This window comes from Strongylocentrotus purpuratus, unplaced genomic scaffold (assembly GCF_000002235.5).
Source record: "Strongylocentrotus purpuratus isolate Spur 01 unplaced genomic scaffold, Spur_5.0 spur5_scaffold_1, whole genome shotgun sequence".
In the NCBI taxonomy this organism is placed as follows: domain Eukaryota; kingdom Metazoa; phylum Echinodermata; class Echinoidea; order Camarodonta; family Strongylocentrotidae; genus Strongylocentrotus; species Strongylocentrotus purpuratus.
Window position 1 is genome coordinate 37,023,221 of NW_022145594.1, and position 17,880 is coordinate 37,041,100.

Consider the following 17,880-nt stretch of genomic DNA (forward strand, 5'->3'; position numbering starts at 1 on the left):
TGTTTTGTTTGTCATAATTCTTAGTTTGAGTTGTTTGTTTCCTTAACACTCGATCAATCATTAATTCATCGTCCATAAGATATAAAGTTTTAATGAAAGTTGATAACAAATAAGTATTTAATTGTTAAAACTACTTCTAGAGTATATATCGCAAAAAAATTGTTATAACCTAGCGATAATTTAGACTTCAATCAATTCTTACTTATTTAATGTCAATTACATGAAATATTCTCATAATAATGATTATGATAACAAAATTAGTCACATTTGCAGGCCTTATATAGGCGGTAGAATGATAGCGCACACGCTCCACTACCGTGGAGAGTATTTTGACGAGGCGCCATTTTACAAACGCACACATGCCAATCCATTCACATTAACATTCGCATCCTTCTTTGCACCCATTTAACACCTGGGCGGAGAGTGGCAGATGTAAAATAATTATGAATGTATATATATATATATATATATATCCTACAAATACATATATGTGTTTCTTCTTTATTACAGAAGAATATTTCCTGGATAATGTGCAAGCGCCCAAAGAGGAAGAGGGAGAAGAGGCAAAAGAGGAAGAAGAGGAAGAAGAGGAAGAAGAGGAAGAAGAGGAAAATGACAATATGCCATATCAAATAGCAAGTCTGGTCGAGAAAATGCTTAAGGAACAGGTTCACCTAAAGGTAAAATTGATTTTTGAACCTTGTATCTTTATGTGGGATAATACGTATACAAGATTTCCTACAATGCCTTTGTTTTATCCTAGAATCTTTCACTTCTTTGTTACATGTTGTTATAGGGTGTATATCCTTGCATGCATAATCTATCCGCGTGTTACCACAGGAGACCAAGGAATAACAAAATGTTGTACCTAGACTAACGAATGACCGGTAAGTGTAACCCTTAGCAGAATGTAATGAGTCTGTTTCATCAAAAGCGCGACGAATCATATTTTTGTGCAGCTAACAGAATTAACAGGTGCACTAGATAACTGTCTGATAAATGATTGTTCTGTAACATGACCTTAAAGGCTTAAACGTTAATGTTTTTTGTTATTTTAATAACTTATATTGCTTCTTCATTTCAACAAGGATATACCACAAATACATTCATAGGCGTTTTACAAATTAATAACATCCATCTTATAATAGTACATTATGTCAGAATCGTTAATGAGAACAAAAATGGATGAAGGCAATTGAAAATAAGTGCGGCCCTTTAAACTGCACTATGGGTTTCCATTTTTGTCTCGCCTGTGTAGTAAAAAGCGAGACATAGGCGCCGCTTTTCCGGTGGCGGCGTCGGCGACTGCGACGGCGGCGGCGTCAACATCAAAAACTTAACCTAAGGTTAAGTTTTTGAATTTTTGATATAATTTTGAAAGTTTAAGTTCCTAGTCAATGAAACTTGGACTATAGGGTTATCAAGTATCACAAATCATATGACACAAATTCCAGGTCACAAGGTCAAAGGCCAGTAGACTTGAATGATGTTTTCACAACTTAATATGAGAATTAATATTTTTTTTAATTAATTTGTTCATATTTCATTCAAGTTTTCGATCGTGATACATTTAATAGTAACTAATTCTTCTGATGATTCTTAGTCAATATTCACTCAAAATGTGATTATATTTAGAGGATTTCATTTTTTGGGGCCTGCTAATGGGCCACCCTGCATATAAATAATGTTCCAACCTCAATTTTTCATCATATCGAATTGGGTAATGCAGGCGAGACCGCCGAGTCTCAAGGTAAAGCATATCTGCCTAAAACTGCCTGAAAATCACAACGAACCTTATTCTCGCACAGCTAACATAATTTACCAGTTTTCTAGATTACTTTCTGGAGAATGAGTGTGTGTAACATGACCTTAAACGTTAATGTTAACAGAAGCTTTTCTACAGAGCTGTGACTGTCAGCATACATAGATATATCCACCTTTGGCAATGGATATGATAATCTGTTACATTTAATTGTTATCATTGGATAATGGTGTGTTTCCACAGACCACAGGAGTGTATAACTGCAGATAATCCATTACAGCCAGAAAGATGGAGAGATGGAAAGTAACAGTATTTCAAAATCCAAGAAAACATACATATAAGTATACCAGCTGATCTCAATCTTGTTTGGTGTCAGGAGTGGGATAAGAAATCTGTGTTAGATCCTGAGGCACATGAGAGTGAGAAAGATCTATCAAGGGGAAAAAAGAAAAGCTGCCTTTATTGGAACAGGTATACATGGAAAACAAACTTTGTAGTAAACAAAAACGTTTTTTTAAGGCTCGCTGCTCCTTCAGAGACATGTTGGACTTCAAACATTCTTGTTTGATGCACTAGAGTGAATATACTTTCTGCTTTTTGTTTTCAAAGAAAAATGTTTGTCAATCATTCTTGAGCAAGAACAAAACAATAGATTTGAACAAAGTACACGTTGTGACATATCGGTAAAACAAACATTGTTACATCAGTTGCACATATCTCTATTTATCTAGTAATACAATAAATGTATTGCGTTTGATAGAAAAACCCGCTCAACTTCATGAAAACGTTTAAGCATCTTCTCAAAAGAATTCAAAGATAGCCGTTCCCTTTTACATTTCGCAGAGAATATATATTGTTTTGCATATAAAATGACAAAATTAAAGATAGATTGCATACCATCTGGGTAACCAAAAAAAATCAAAAATTAATCAAAAGCACTTCATTGTTTAGAATAGAGCTTTAGAAGTCTTAAATGAATTGAACCGAAAATAACGAAGTTTCGTAGAAAGGCAACTTTTTAATGGAATAGTGTAAAGTTTCTTCCAGTCTAAAAAAATATTCTATGTGGGCGTGCCTTGAACCATAATGCATGGCCCTACTGAGGATTTTTTCTTGTTGGGGGTCGGGGCAAAATGCAATGAATTGTTGAAAATGTATTGCATTTTCTTTGTTTTTTTGTTTTTGTGGGGGCATCGACGTACCCTGGTGCCCGCTGCGTACAGGCATGATTTATTGGCTAAGCAATGGCCTCGTTAGTGTGAGCCCCCTTGATCAAAACCGTGTCGATGTGCTATATTAGTGCCCTTTTGTGAGGTATTAATCCCCATTACTGTTAGTGATGACTTAAGGACGTAGGTCCTCTAGTTGATTAGCATAGTAGCACACACTTGCTTTAGCAGTCACGCAAAACAAACACTCCCCAATTGTCATTTAATAAAATCTGAGAATGTATACTATTATTTATATCTATTAGGAATAAATCATTGTCAAAATCATTCAATAAATTGGGGTAAAAATAATTATTCCACCATTATGACCAACAGTGTAGATGTGTATTAATTTTGTTCATTCCTCAGGAGAAAGGAACATACAGTACTCATAGCGGTAGAGGAGAAGGAGTCTCACTGAGTATATGGGACTTTGCCGGACACGACATATACTACACAACCCATCAGGTAAAAGAACATTTTATGAAGATTAGATTCCTTTTAAATTCTACCGTAGTGCCATGAAAGCAAATTTGTAAAGTATTTTTAGATTCTAGTATTTAAAGAAATGGAATAAATGTTATTGACTATTGACTACATATACAGTAGGCTTGCGGTAGCACCGTGTGAGAGAGAGGGAGGATTGAGGAGTCCTGAACTCTCGGTACCGTTAATCTTTCTTGAGGATGTGTAGTCCTGAAAAGGACTGTTGGTGTAGTCTTGAAAAAGACTGTTGGTGTAGTCTTGAAAAAGACTGTTGGTTATATTTCTTAGCTTATATTTCTAAGGAGAACTATAGCGCCGATTGGAGGGGATGGGTAACGGGAGTGGCTCGACGTTTCGAACAGGTTGACTATCCGTCGTCAGGAGTGGGGAATAGCAGGTGTGTGTGAGCTTAAGTCACCAGGGTGCGGACGTGGGGTACTATACATGACCGTGTCACCGGGGTGTGGACTTGGATGGTCTGCTTGTCCGTCTGGGCTGGAGTCTCCGGGTTGCGGACTTGGGGGTGCTTCAAATCCATGAGTGGGGTGTGGTATCGCCGAGACGCTTTGTATGTTACCGACGTAGGCGGTGTTGTGGTGTCGGCGAGATGTTGTGTGTATCGCCGGCATATATCCATCGTGGCATTCATGTTCTAATTATTTTATATTTCTCCTGTGATTTTTTTTCTGTACATGTTCAGTGTTGATATCTCATTCTCAAAGAAATTAGAAATGAAGACCATTATTCCATTTTCTCAATATAAAGCTTCAGTTCAGGGCCCATGGATGTATGTACTTTTAATATGCACAGTTGTTGGCCTACATATTGGTATTAACATACGTTTTTATACAGGTGCATTAATGTGTGGTCCAGTTGTAGATTCAAAGTCATGCCAAGGGTCTAAATTATTGCTTCTTTTATTTATTTGATATTCCACTCTACGAGAACAGACTTCACATTAGTTTAACCCTGTTTTAACCGGGTTTTCAGACCAGGTTTTTAAAAAGTATTATATTGACACAAAATGAATCACAGACATTGATAAGTTTGAGATTTAGGTACTTACATTGTTTATTATGGTACATATGGTAACATATTTACATGAGCATGCATAAATTTGCATACATTATCAGATACACACTGATGTGTATGCAAAAAAAAACATAGTATAAACTTGATGTTTTTGCTGTAAGCCAAACAAATCTTTAGGCTCCATGGGCAAAGTAAGAAAAGTCATGTTATACTTCTGATAATATTCAAGTCTTTTGTTTTCGTGTAATTAACGAAGCACATTTAATTAATTATGAGCGTTATTATCAAGTATAAATAGTATTTTGGGATCGTTTTTGAATTTCTTATGTATTCCTTTTTTTTTTTTTTTCTTTTTGTATTATATTGTTTACATTTTTTATGTTTTGTATTATTTTGACAATGATATTAGATATGACAACCATAAAGACAAGGACAATTTACAATTATATGGGGAAAATTGATTGTATTTCACAAGTTTCATAACATGTCCGTTCCATTACACACATATGTATGGAAAAGTCACTATTTTGGGATGACCTTTGACCCTTATTGGTCATGTGACCTTGTAATGCTTGGTCCGATCTTTGAAGATTTAGTACCAAAAGTTGAGCAAGACTTCAAAAAAAAAGTCATGAAAGGAAAACTTTATATCTGCCCCAGTTCCGGAGTAGTTGCTAAATTACTACAGGGGGGTCAAATTGACCCCACCCCCGGCTAAAATAGGGTTAAAAAGCTGGCTTCTTAATATTTAATAAAGTGAAGAAAAGTCCTGTCAACTGCAACAACTCTATAACTCTATATGAGACCTCTTGCCCTTACTGATGAACTATACTCTCTTTATTAATAAAGTTAACAACTAAATTATTCATACCCTTATCAAGTTATCTTATCTTATTGTTTAAGTATGAAAATGTGACATATTGAACCTTACATCTAAAAGTATTCAACGAAGGCCCTAATTCAACCAATCCACCTTGCATTCATGAGTTACGAACAACACAAAAAACATCAAAATTACAAAGGGTATAAATGATCTAGTTGTTAATCGTATATAAACAGTGCCTGATGTCCCTTATTTTGTATATAAATAATAGAGCATATATAAACAACACAGCATGGTAGTTATTAAATTCTTATTATTATTGTTATTTATTCCCTTCTCTTGTAGGTGTTTCTGACGTGGCGAGCCATTTATGTGATTGTCTTTGATCTCAGTAGAAGTTTGGATTCTGTCGTTCCCCCTGAATCCAGAGACGAAAATTATGAGATGGTATTGTTTTAAATTTCATTTATTATACAGTAGTTATTTGCCAAATTTAAATATGTAAAGTTTTACATATTTTCATCATTCGTTACTCATGTAAAATTTATTTTTAAAGTATAGATATTATGAAAGCTCTTCTTAATTTTGACTATTTTAAAATATAGATTCAACTACCGGCTTCCTTCGGGATTAATACATGTGTACATTTTTGGTATAATTAAATCAGTGATATATTAACCGTATTTTTTGTTTGAGAGCAGGGTGTGATATTAAATAGTTGAAATTTCTATCTCTTTGAAAAGTCCATCTCTGTTCGAAAATACACGTAGTCCTACAACGTCATCTTTGTCAATGGCTTCCACATGTGGGCATTTCGTGATCAACTTTTGAGGGGGAAAAATCCAATCATAATAGCTGGTAATTTTTTACCAATTGAATATCAATGAGTACTGCTATTTCTCTTGATGAATAATTTACCAACTCCTTCTGTCATCTTCTCATTCATCTCATTTACCCCATCCTTTAATGATTATATGTCTGTTAGTATAGCAAAAAAGTATTTTCCCTAAATGTATACAGTAGTTATGAAGTTTTAAAAAGCATTGCCACGCTTCAAGCTTTGTTTATGTTGGAATCCTTGGTCATGATTATGTTATGGTAATATCACAATGTAATTACATAATTGTGATAATGTATTAATCATACGATTTGATAATCATGCTGTAATCGGTTTGTAATATTGGAAAATTATGAAGATAAATAAATCAAGAAGTCATTCAACAACAAAAAGAGAAAGGAAATTATGGCAGATGTAAGGAGTGGGGTGTGCAGGGGCGTAAATCCCGGGGGGATGGGGGGATGGCCTGTACAAATATCCCCCCTGAGATTACAAAAAAAAGAGAGAAAAAAAAGGAAGAAGAAGAAGAAGAAAAAAATGTGATTGTTTCAATTTCAGCATAATGCATGAGAAATTAGTTATTTTTTTATGTATGTATATCTGTATAGCCTACACGTATACAGTATGTCACAATCATTAAGAGTAGTTGCGCGACGAGCGCGAGCAAGCACTTCATAAACTTCAGAATAATTTTCGTTATTTTGCAAGGTATTATTATAGCCCAGACGTAAGCTTCCGCGCTTCGCGTGAGAGGGGATAAACTGAATTCAGACAAGGATTAAGAGTCGAGAACAGTACAACGAATCGTTTGCTTTCTCTCATAATTTTAGGAAATGTCGAAGCTTCCGCGCTTTGCGCGATAGGGGGAAATTGAATTCAAATAAATAGGGCTTATTAAGAGTTAAAAAATGTACAATATATCGTCTTCTTTCTCTAATAATTTAAAGAAACTTCTAAGCTTCCGCGCTTCGCGCGAGAGGGGGGGGGGGAAACTGAATTCAGACAAGGATTAAGTGGGGGAAATTGAATTCAAATAAATAGGGCTTATTAAGAGTCGAAAAATGTACAATATATCGTCTTCTTTCTCTAATAATTTAAAGAAACTTCTAAGCTTCCGCGCTTTGCGCGAGAGGGGGAAATTTAATTCAGAAAAATAGGGCTAATTAAGAGTAAAAAACGGTGCAATAAATCGTCTACTTTCTCTAATAATTTAAGGAAACGTCAAAGCTTCTGCGTTTCGCGCGAGAGGGGGAGACTGAATTCAGATAAAGAGTCAAAAACGGTGCTACGAATCTTCTTTCTATAATATTAAAATCAAACGTCTAAGCTTTTCGCGCGGGAAGGGGGAAACTGAATTCAGACGAGGAGTAAGAGTCGAAAATGGTACAACGAATCGTCTGCTTTCTCTAAATTTTAAGGAAACGTCAAAGCTTCCGCACTTCGCGCTAAAGGGGAAAACTGAATTCAGACAATTAGTGCTTATTAAGAGTCGAGAACAGTACACCGAACCGTCTGTTTTTTCTCATAATTTAATTAAAATCAAAGCTTCCGCGCTTTGCGCGGGAGGGGGAGAAACTGAATTCAGACAAGGATTAACAGTCGAGCACGCGGTTCAACAAATCTTCTACTTTATCTCATAATTTAATGAAACGTCAAAGCTTCCGCGCTTTGCGCGGGAGGTGGAGAGACTGAATTCATACAAGGATTAACAGTCGAGAAAGGTACAGCAAATCGTCTTCTCTTCATGATAATTTAATGAAACGTCAAAGCTTTTGCGCTTTGCGCGGGAGGGGGGGGGAACTTCATTCAGACAAGGATTAACAGTTGACAACGGTACAATAAATCGTCTTCTCTTTCTAATAATTTAAGGAAACGTCTAAGCTTCTAAGCTTCGCGCGGGAGGCATATCACCACACCCTCCCCAATGAACGTGCAAGCGCTCTTTAAGTGATTCGCTTGCTCACTACCGCCCCTACTTAAAATAAGATCCCAGCTCCGCGCCTGCATTAAAAAATATAGGTATGATGGTGACTAAGTTGACGAAATAATTCGTATATTTATGTCGTCGAGGAAAATGACCATTTGCGCATACGCAAGTACTATAGATAGTCCATAGGAAAAACAATTTAGCCTTCAGTCGGCCCCGGGTTTACAGTGTTAAATTTGTAGATATTGGGACATTTAATTTTGTCGGTAATTGGTGGGTAGTTTTGTCGGTAATCGTTGGCCTCTACACCCCCCACTGAAAAAGGTCCAGCGACGCCCCTGACTACTACTACAAAAGAAAAAGCAAATCAAACATAAATAGATAAATCAATTTCAAATCAAATCAAATCAAATCAAATCAAATCAAACTTTAGATCAGTTGCATATATAAGCGGGGTGAAGAGGGGCACGCGCCCAGGACGCGGTACTAGGAGGGGGTGCAAAGAGGAAAGAGAAATAGAAGCAGGCCCCCCCCCCCCCCAAAAAAAAAAAAAAAAAAAAAAAAAAAAAATCCAAGATCGATTGAACTTTGTGTAGACCCCTCCCCCAGGACGTCTATCAATTACATGTATGTGCCCCCCAAACATCAAACTCTGGCTACGGCCCTGAATAGAAGAAAAGGTAGAGACAGTATAGTTTCTAAAGGATTATGAAATCTGTGCCCTAATCCTAAGTAAAGTCGATATTTAAATGCGAAACTCCTCTTAAGCTCCGATCATCCCCCCTACTCCTCGGTACGGATTTACGCCCCTGGGGGTGTGTATGCATTACCCTTTTAGAATGATTACAAAGTATGGTGATTCTGTGTGTTTTTATCATTGGCCTTATCATACATTCTTCTTTACAATGAAAACACAGGCTAAAGGAGGTGCCACATCAGAACTGACATGTCTAGAATTCATCAATTTCTGGTTGTGTTCCATCTACGCCCATGCTGTAGTGCCCTCTTCGGTCGGGAATAAGAACACGTCTAAAACCGCCCAGAAATCTCCACCAATATTCATCGTTGGAACCCATCGAGAAAGTGTAAATGGAAATGCAGAAGAAAAAATGAAAAGGGTAATGGTTTATGTTGATAATAAAATAATAATTTTGTTTACCCGATGAATTAGCTCCATCAGCATCAGCTGTTCTTCCTGCCTATACCCTCAAATGCCGAGATGTGGGCCTCTTTGATGTAATTTCGAGCCACTTTTGGGACTTCCGCTGTATGGTGCATGCATGCGGCAAGCGTGTGGTACAGGTATTATGCATGCGCAATATACGTATCTGAAAGCCATTTCGATCGTGCAGTGAATTCAAACTCGTCTTGCCTTCGGAGCAACTTTTTCCAGGTCGCATGCTGTGTAGGATTTGTTGGTAATTTTACTCAAGTCACATCTCTCACCCGGGGATATCTCTGAAGGTTTTTTTTTTGTGTGTGTGTGCGACCAGCACACAGCACATTCACAGTATCGCACCATATTCCAACTGACAACTCAGTGTGTAAAAAATAAATAATTGCTTACGATATATTATGAAAAAAGCCAAAGTGAAAGGTACTACCATCCAACTATTGCAATGATATATTGACAGCAGGCACAGTGACTACCGTCTGCCACACCCTCGCGCCTGCCGAACCGGACTACACAGTACAGCCGCATAACATAGACCGGAAACGACTAAGCTATTCCAGAGTGCATTTGAAAAGGTGGCATGGTACTTACATCCAGGTTTTACATTTGGAGGTATTGGCAATAGCGAGAATTGTAATTTTAATTTCCACAAGGGTGAAAAGTGCCAAATATGGATTAATGTCTAATGAATCCTCTACCCCTGCATTGTACTACGCCGCTAAACTCCCCTCCATGATGTGTTTTGAACCAAGAGTGAGAAAAAACAATTACATGAAAGATACACTTTATACTCCACTTTCACCAACAAGACCGACACCAGAACGACAAAGATCAATCAAAATTACCCTACCCTGAATTAGACTGAAAACTTCAGTCTCTGATGTTTGTTTGTTTGTTTATTTATTTAAATACGGTGATTAAAAAACATGCTTTCAGCTTAGCATAGCTGTTTTTCAGCATTTCCGTACATGGTACATTAAAATACATATGAATAAACAGATCAAACACAAAAGTTAAACAATAACAAAATACATAATATAAAATAAGTAAATGTAAAGAAAGAAAGAAAAAAAATACAAATACAAATTTAAACAAAATAAATATAATACAAGTTCAACAAATAAAATACAAATGCAAGTTAAACGGAAGGGGAAAAAAAATATTTATAAAACTAGAAAGGGTTGATGTATAATTGAGAAATCAATCTGGTGAAAATATTTATGTTATTTGCTAAGTGGATTGACTCTGGGAGTTCATTAAACAGTTTGATACCAATATAAAGTGAGCTATTTTTAAGAAAGTTTGTCCGGGGTGTGCCTAAGTGAAGAATACATTTGTGGTTGCGTAAAGAATAAAAACTTTCCTTAACAATTATTTTCGAACATAGAGATGGTGGTGCCAGGTTATGGATCCGTTTAAAAATTAAAATTAATAAGTCCTTTTTGATCTTATTGCTAATGCAATCAATTTTTACATTATTATATATATCTTTTCTGCTATATCTACAATCTACATTCAAAACTATTCTCAAGGCCCTATTTTGTAATATTTGCAATGTAAGTAAATGATGGGAAGAAGGACAAAGCCAAACGACATGACAGTAATCAAAATACGATTGAATCATTGTGTGATATAAGACAATAGCAGTGTCCCTATCAATATATGGTCTAGCTCGTCGCAACACGTACAAATTTCGGAGTATCTTTGATTTTGTATTTTCAATTTGGGGGGACCATGACAATGATTTATCCAAAATGACACCTAAATATTTTAATTCGTCAGTAATTTCCAGAGAATTACCATTGATACATACTTTGACATGCTGAAATTTCAAAAGATTTTTCCTTGTCCCAAACAGAATAAACTTACACTTTCTTTCATTAAGTAGTAATTCATTATGTGAAAACCAATTTGTCACTAGATCTTCGGTTAAAATTTTCTGTAACTGAAGCGGATCTTTAGAGGCAAAATAAACACAAGTGTCGTTTGCATAAAGGGATATGGAGCAATTTCGCACAACTTTCGGCAAATCATTTAGAAGAGGAGGTCACTGCGTTCTCGAGTCAGGTCCTCGTGTATGAAGATGTTGGCTCCTTTCAGTTTTGACCGCGAGTCATATATCTCTCTTCGACGATTGTAGCGAATGAACTTCACGATGATGGGGTTAGGTGGAGCCCCACGATCACCTTCCCTACGTCGCCCGCGAACAGGAATCTAGCTGTGACTCCTATCCAGATCTTCTCGCTTCAGATCAATTTTCAATTTCTCCTTCACCACTTCAATAACCAAATCATCTGTATTCTCCTCCGGCGATTCGTGGATGCCATGGAACCGTAAGCAGTTTCTTCTGCTATAAAGCTCATGCTCTTCATTGGCTTCGTGGCATGCCTTTATCTCTCTCTTCAGTGTTGACATTTCTCTCTCCAGCTTGGTGATGTTGGCCACTTTCGACTCAAGGTCAAACTCTAAAGCTGTATATACGTCGTTCGAGACCTTCTCGGTTACAGCAATGGACACCGCCTTGACGATAGCGTCGATTACCAGTTTCGACAAGAGGGTAGCTTTAATGCTAGATTGCAAATCTTCAGACACTCCACTTATCTCTCCTTCCCCAACTCCGTTCATTTCAGCCATAACATTCTCCTTTATTGCATTCGTCTTTCTAGATTTCTCACCTCCCTTTGCTCCATCTTGTTTGCAAGCAGTACCACTGTCGATCACTATTCCCTCCATTTCCCAAATCTCAGTTGATTGAACAGCGTTCGCTGCCTTCAGCTTTCCCTCCTCTTGGTCTCTTTCTTTCATATCACAAAATCCGCTAGGCGTGTCACCATTGACCGAACCATTCACAACTGACCGATCCATTGTCAAGGTTTCGATTGAGCGACCAACCGGAATCTCACCTCCTAACACCTCCTAACCCTAAGTGGCCATCGCATTGGTCATTTGGATTCAGTTAGGAGTCAGTTTGGCAGTGGATTTGGGCTACCCTATGGTATTTGAACAGCTGGACTAGATATAGCTTTTGGATTTACACTTTCTTGTGAATGGATATTTTAAAGGAAAAGTTCTTCCTGATATTATTTTGGTGTTGATAGTACCAGAAAATTAGAGAAACGGATCAGTGAAAATTAGAGCATTATCTGATTAAATAGGTTTATACATTTAAATTAATATTTATTTCATCCAAACAAAATTTTCAGTCATATGGCGCACCCTAGATGTAATCATTATAAATATCTTTTACACAGCCCCATTTCTTCATTGATAAGCTAGAGAATGAAAATTCATGAATTTTGCACTACCATGCAAATGTGAGAGAACTTTAAAAGAAAATTAATAGAGTATCCAATTTGCGTTTCATTGATATCAATTTTAAAATGTAATGACATTCTTATTTTTAGACAGATTTTGTTTGATTCTTCACTGATCTGTTTCTCTTATTTTCCCTTATTTAAATACCAATGAGATATCATGGTGGACTTTAATTGCATAATGCTGTTTCATATCGGCATTCTGTTTGTTTGCATAGATTATCCATGTTCTCATCTAAAGTGAGGTATGAATAACATTATGACTAAGATGCGTATTTTCTGCTCATATCACTATTTTTGTCTTCTAGATTCACTGTGCCTTTGAGCAGATCCGCGAATCTATCAAGAAGAAGCCGTTTGAGTGCCATGTAGTCCCCAAGTTTTATGCCATTGAAAACAGCTTAGAGGACAAAGATGAAGAGGTACAACAAAAATAATTATCAACTATCACAATTTATAGTAACCCTGTAGCAAAAGCCGTTTTACGGATTACCTATCCAATCCAAAAGGTAATGTGGCTTCTCCTTGCAGTTACAAAGTGCTGCACAAATTGCTCCAAATATTTCCTCACTCAAAGAATCATATGATTATATGATAATTCCCAAAACACTTTCAATTTCATGCTAATTCCCAAAAAGTTATTAAGTAAAATAATATAACATTTATTTTAATCTATTGCTCATGACAAAATTATAATATTTAGGTAGTACATGTGGTTATACAGACATTGATTTTCATCCATTGTGCTTAACGAAAATCAATTATAGGTATTTATTACGTAAAATCAATTGACTTTAAAGTGATATTTTTGTGCAATAAGTCTAATATTCTTGAACATGCTCAATTGACTTTATCGTTGAATATTTAATGACAATGCCTTTGTTTATACACATCCTAGATACATTTTTCTAAATCTTTTCTAGTATTGCTGTGTGATGTTACCATTGTTATTTTGTGATATTTATTTCTATGTGTTTATCATGATGTAAATATCTGATAGACAATGTCCGAGCTGCATATGTCACGTTATAGAGTTTAAACAATAATAAACCAACCAATAACTTCTTTCCTTTGTAGCTAGTCGAATTGAAGAAAGATATTGAGAAAGTAGCGATGAAAGAGCCTTACATGGGAGAAGAGATTCCACTCAGATGGCTCTTATTTGAGGAAGCTCTGGCTGCAGACAAAAACAATTACTTGTCATTAGATAAGGTACGAGTGCAACGTTTATTTGTGCCATTTTTTGTTAGATATTGAAGTGGAAGAAAATTAGATCGCAATTGTTTAGACATGTAGTTCACATTTGAATTTTAAGACTTTTAAATCCAAATTGAGTTTTATTCTTTTGAAATTATTATTTTTCTTCAAATTTGCCATTTTTATGTACTGAATTTTCCAACGAATTGGTTCTTTATGTATTTCATTTCCAAGGAAAATTAAGTTTAGTCCTTATTTCATTTATTCATAGCTTTGTACAACTCTCCTGATATTTGTTGGGAATATGTATTGTTATTTTCCTTCTATGAATATTCATGATATTCTTAATACATGATTGGTCAACTTGTGTTCAGGGGATAAAATATAATTTCACTAGGTAAAACAAATCTCTGCCAGAGCTCCGAATAGCTTTTACTATTTTGTCCTGGACAGCACTGCGCATGCTCTATTTATCACAATAAATCATATGTATCTACCTATTATTGCTTAGTCCTCCAGACAAGCAAGCCATCGAGAGAAAAAAGCCACAAACATACATACCCCACCCCAGAACACCGCCGACCTCCAGCTCACGCGCGGAACGCACACACATAATCTCTATCTTTCTCACAGCCATCTTCTCTGCATACAAGTCACCGTGCACTAAATTAAGAGATTTTAACTTCTTGTCGCTTTTGGGGGTAAATTTCCGTCCCGATTTTGGTTCGGGTTTGGGCTTAGTCGCATTTTGTTTGGCAAAAATTAGTGTTTAGTTTTGCCGAGCTTACTTCCGTCTTGAGTTCAGTCTCGTTCACAACTTTTCTAGTACGAGTTTTTTACACCTAGTCAGTGTCTGTGTGTGTGTATAGCACGACTTGGTACAGAATTCGTTGTGCATACCTCTTTGTTTCTTGAAGTTATTGTTAACGGTTGTTGACTCCTTTGTTCGAGTAGTATTTTGTTCACTACTCGTTCTAGTTATGTTGTTGGCGCTAAGCTAAGTTTGTTAACTCTTTGTTCGTAGCGGCCTTGTTTGCTACTCATTTAGAATTTTTAACGCTAAGTTAGCTCGTTGACTCTTTGTTACTCATTAGGACGCTTTAAGAAAAAGCTTGTTGATTCGTCTGTTTTGCTTTCTTTGGAAAGCTTGTTTGTTTATATCTCCTCAAATTCACCATGCCGAGAATATAAAGACTACTACAAGCCTTAAGCCCCTAACGGGGTATGTCAGCCTTGTAAAAAGCCTCGGGCTTCAAGGCCCGTGGGTCTGTTAACTGTTAACAAACACGAAGGTGACCTGGGTTTCACGGCCGACTTTGTGCGGGAGTGACCCTGTTTTCACTAGCGAGGTGCCTGAAATCAACTACGTGAAACGAGGGTTACGTGCTTCCCGTGAAGCGTTGGAGCGAGACGACGCTGCTCACACCGACCGTAAAAACCAAGCTTAAGAAAGCTAGCGATGCCCTGGTCACACCAGTCATAAAGCCTAGCTTAAGGAGCTAGCACGGCCGTGGAGCACCCCTCTGGCTTCCAAGCTTTGGCTGGGTCAGGAGCTCGGAAGAAGAAATCTACGCCAAGGTCAGCCCTTGGCGTCAATTCTGTCACCCTTTGCGGGCGGTGGCTCAGTGCCTACTTTTACCCGTGCCCTGCTGGCGTTGAGCCAGTCCCGGTCACACCGTACTTTGATCCAGATTCATTCTTTGAATTTTCAAGAGTGTTTGCTTTGGCGTCAAAATCGTCGCCCCGTGCCGTCGGCCCGCTGGTGAGGGGTTTGGTCTTCAGCTCCTACTTTTCTTGCTGCTCTTCTGGGGAAGGTGTCGGCTTCACCACGGGTGTCTTCCCTTGGCCGTTTCAGAAGAAATTTACGCCAAATTCAGCCTTTTCTGCTACCGCTCTGGCAGAGCTTAGGGCTTTTCACAAACAACTACTGTTCCGCCAGGTTCAGCCCATGTGTCCACCCAACCTTGGTAGTTTTCAGTCTATATGTAGGGCTGGCGCCGAGAATAGAAAGACTGCTACAACCGTGCCCCCTTGACCGGAACATCTCGCCTTGTAGAAACCGCAGGCCGTGGCGTTGTTGCTTTACAACAATCCGTGCCGTTAGGCGCGGAGGTGACCCTGGGTTCACAACCGACATTATGTTCGGGAGTGACCCCGTTTTCTAAAGCGAGGTGGTTCCATCCACCTCCGTGGAGCGCGACGGTTCCGTGCTCGCTTAGGCTTCCTGTGAAGCGGTGAGGCGATATGGCCCCAGTCCCACCGGACATGAAGCTAGACTGTTCGGCAGCGGCAGCGTGTTTTCTGGCTTGGTCGGTAGCTGAGGAGGCGAAGAAGTAATCTGGCGCCGAAGGTTTGGCGTCAAAAGCTCTGGTCAGCCTTTTCTGTATCCGCTCAGGCGGAGCTTCAGGGTTCGATGATACATTCGTTCTGGCAACTGGGGCTACCAGTGGTTCCGACAGGCGCCCAAGGTTTGGCGTCAAATTTATCACCCTGTGCGGGCGTTGGCTCGGCATTGAGCTGAACCTGGTCGCAGAGTACTCGGATTCACATGTATACTCCAATTCTCGAGTGTGTCGGTTTTGGCGTCAAAATTGTTACCATGTCTATGGGAGCCAATAGTCGGGCTACTGGGGTTTTAGTAGACCCGATAGGCACTCCCGATTGTAAGCGAGGGCTTAGCTCCTACCCGTACCCGTGCTTCGGCCGGCACCTGACTCAGATTCGGATTCGGATTCGATATCTGATTCTCAGATGTTGGCTTTCCTCCCTGTGCCGTCAGCCCTTTGTTGGGGGTTAAGCCTTCAGCTCCTGCTGCTATTAGTGCTCTTGCAGCAAGCGCGTAGCAAGGATTTTATCTTAGGGGGGGGCGGTTTGCTTGCTCGATTCACTTACATAGCGCGCAAGCGCTGAAACTTTGACGTTTCATCAAATTAATAGAGAAAGAAAACGATTCGTTGTACCGTTCTCTTCACTCTGAACTCATAGCCTGCCATAAGGCTACATGCACGGTATCGCTATAGTGCTTTGTACATGCGAGAGAGCTATCGCTTGAGTGCCATGTGCGTGCAATGCAGCATTTGTAATAGCAGTTATTGTTCATGCCCATTAGACTGTGCTGTGTGTTTTGCACTCGCCATTCAAAGAACCATCGGTTAATCAGATTTTCTCCTCAACAACCTGGCACAGGGGGATTTGGGGCTTGGCACAATGGGAATAAGCCTTGTGGCATGATAAGAGTTAACCCTTGTCTGAATTTAGTTTCCCTTCTCGCAGGAAGCTTTGACGTTAAAGAAGACGATTCGTTGTACCGTTTTCATCTCATAATCCTTGTCTAAATTCAGTTTTCTCTTCCTTGCTCTCTCTCATGACAGATGCCTCCCCCTTGGGGTAAGGCGGACATCGCCAAGGCAGGTTATTCTCTGGGACCGGAAACCATTTGAATGTGCTTCCGTACATCAACGTTTGGAATCGACGTTGGCATTGTTACATTGCCCTGTCAATTCTGACGGTCGTTATCCCTACGGGCTTCGTCCCGGGGATTTTGTCATAAATATTAATACGAGCACTGGCAATAGTACTATGCCAGTCCCTCCTCAGATAAATAATTTCCACTATACTTTCTCACAGCTTGGTACATTTTGTATACTATATTATACTCTTTCAATTTTGTCAATGGCCCAGTTTATACCCGTCTTAATAATAGGATGTAGTGCCTTTGAAAATCTCAGCATAAGATTCGGGCGCCAAGTTGCCTTCTGTTAGAGTAATACTTCATAGATGTTTATATTCTGTTCATGCCTTGTGTAAAATGTAAAGCTACAGTTATTATATTTATTTATTTCATAGATACTATTTGTGATGTTGTTATGCCTCCGCTACAAATAGCCGGAGGCATTATGTTTTCTGGTTGTCCGTACGCCCCGTTCTCGTGATCGCTTTATCTCAAGAATCGATTGATGGATTACCCCCGTGGGTCATGTATGTATCTTGCAGAGCTAATGAATTGCTAAGATTTTTGAGTCACAAGATCACAGGGCTCATTATGTATGCAAAAATAGCTCGTGATCGCGTTATCTCAAGAACCGATTGATTGATTACTACCAAACTTAGGTCATGTAA

General features: G+C 38.4%; 1 protein-coding gene across 1 annotated transcript; it reads left to right on the plus strand.

Annotated features, from left to right (window-relative positions):
* The first annotated feature begins 580 nt into the window (after positions 1-580).
* On the plus strand, positions 581-15,669 carry LOC115921352. The gene is made up of 7 exons (XM_030978756.1): positions 581-680; positions 3,340-3,438; positions 5,657-5,758; positions 8,994-9,194; positions 12,873-12,986; positions 13,642-13,776; positions 15,475-15,669. Exons 1-7 carry the CDS (start codon positions 621-623, stop codon positions 15,667-15,669), a joined length of 906 nt encoding a protein of 301 aa, XP_030834616.1. The 5' UTR covers positions 581-620.
* The last annotated feature ends 2,211 nt before the right edge of the window (positions 15,670-17,880 follow it).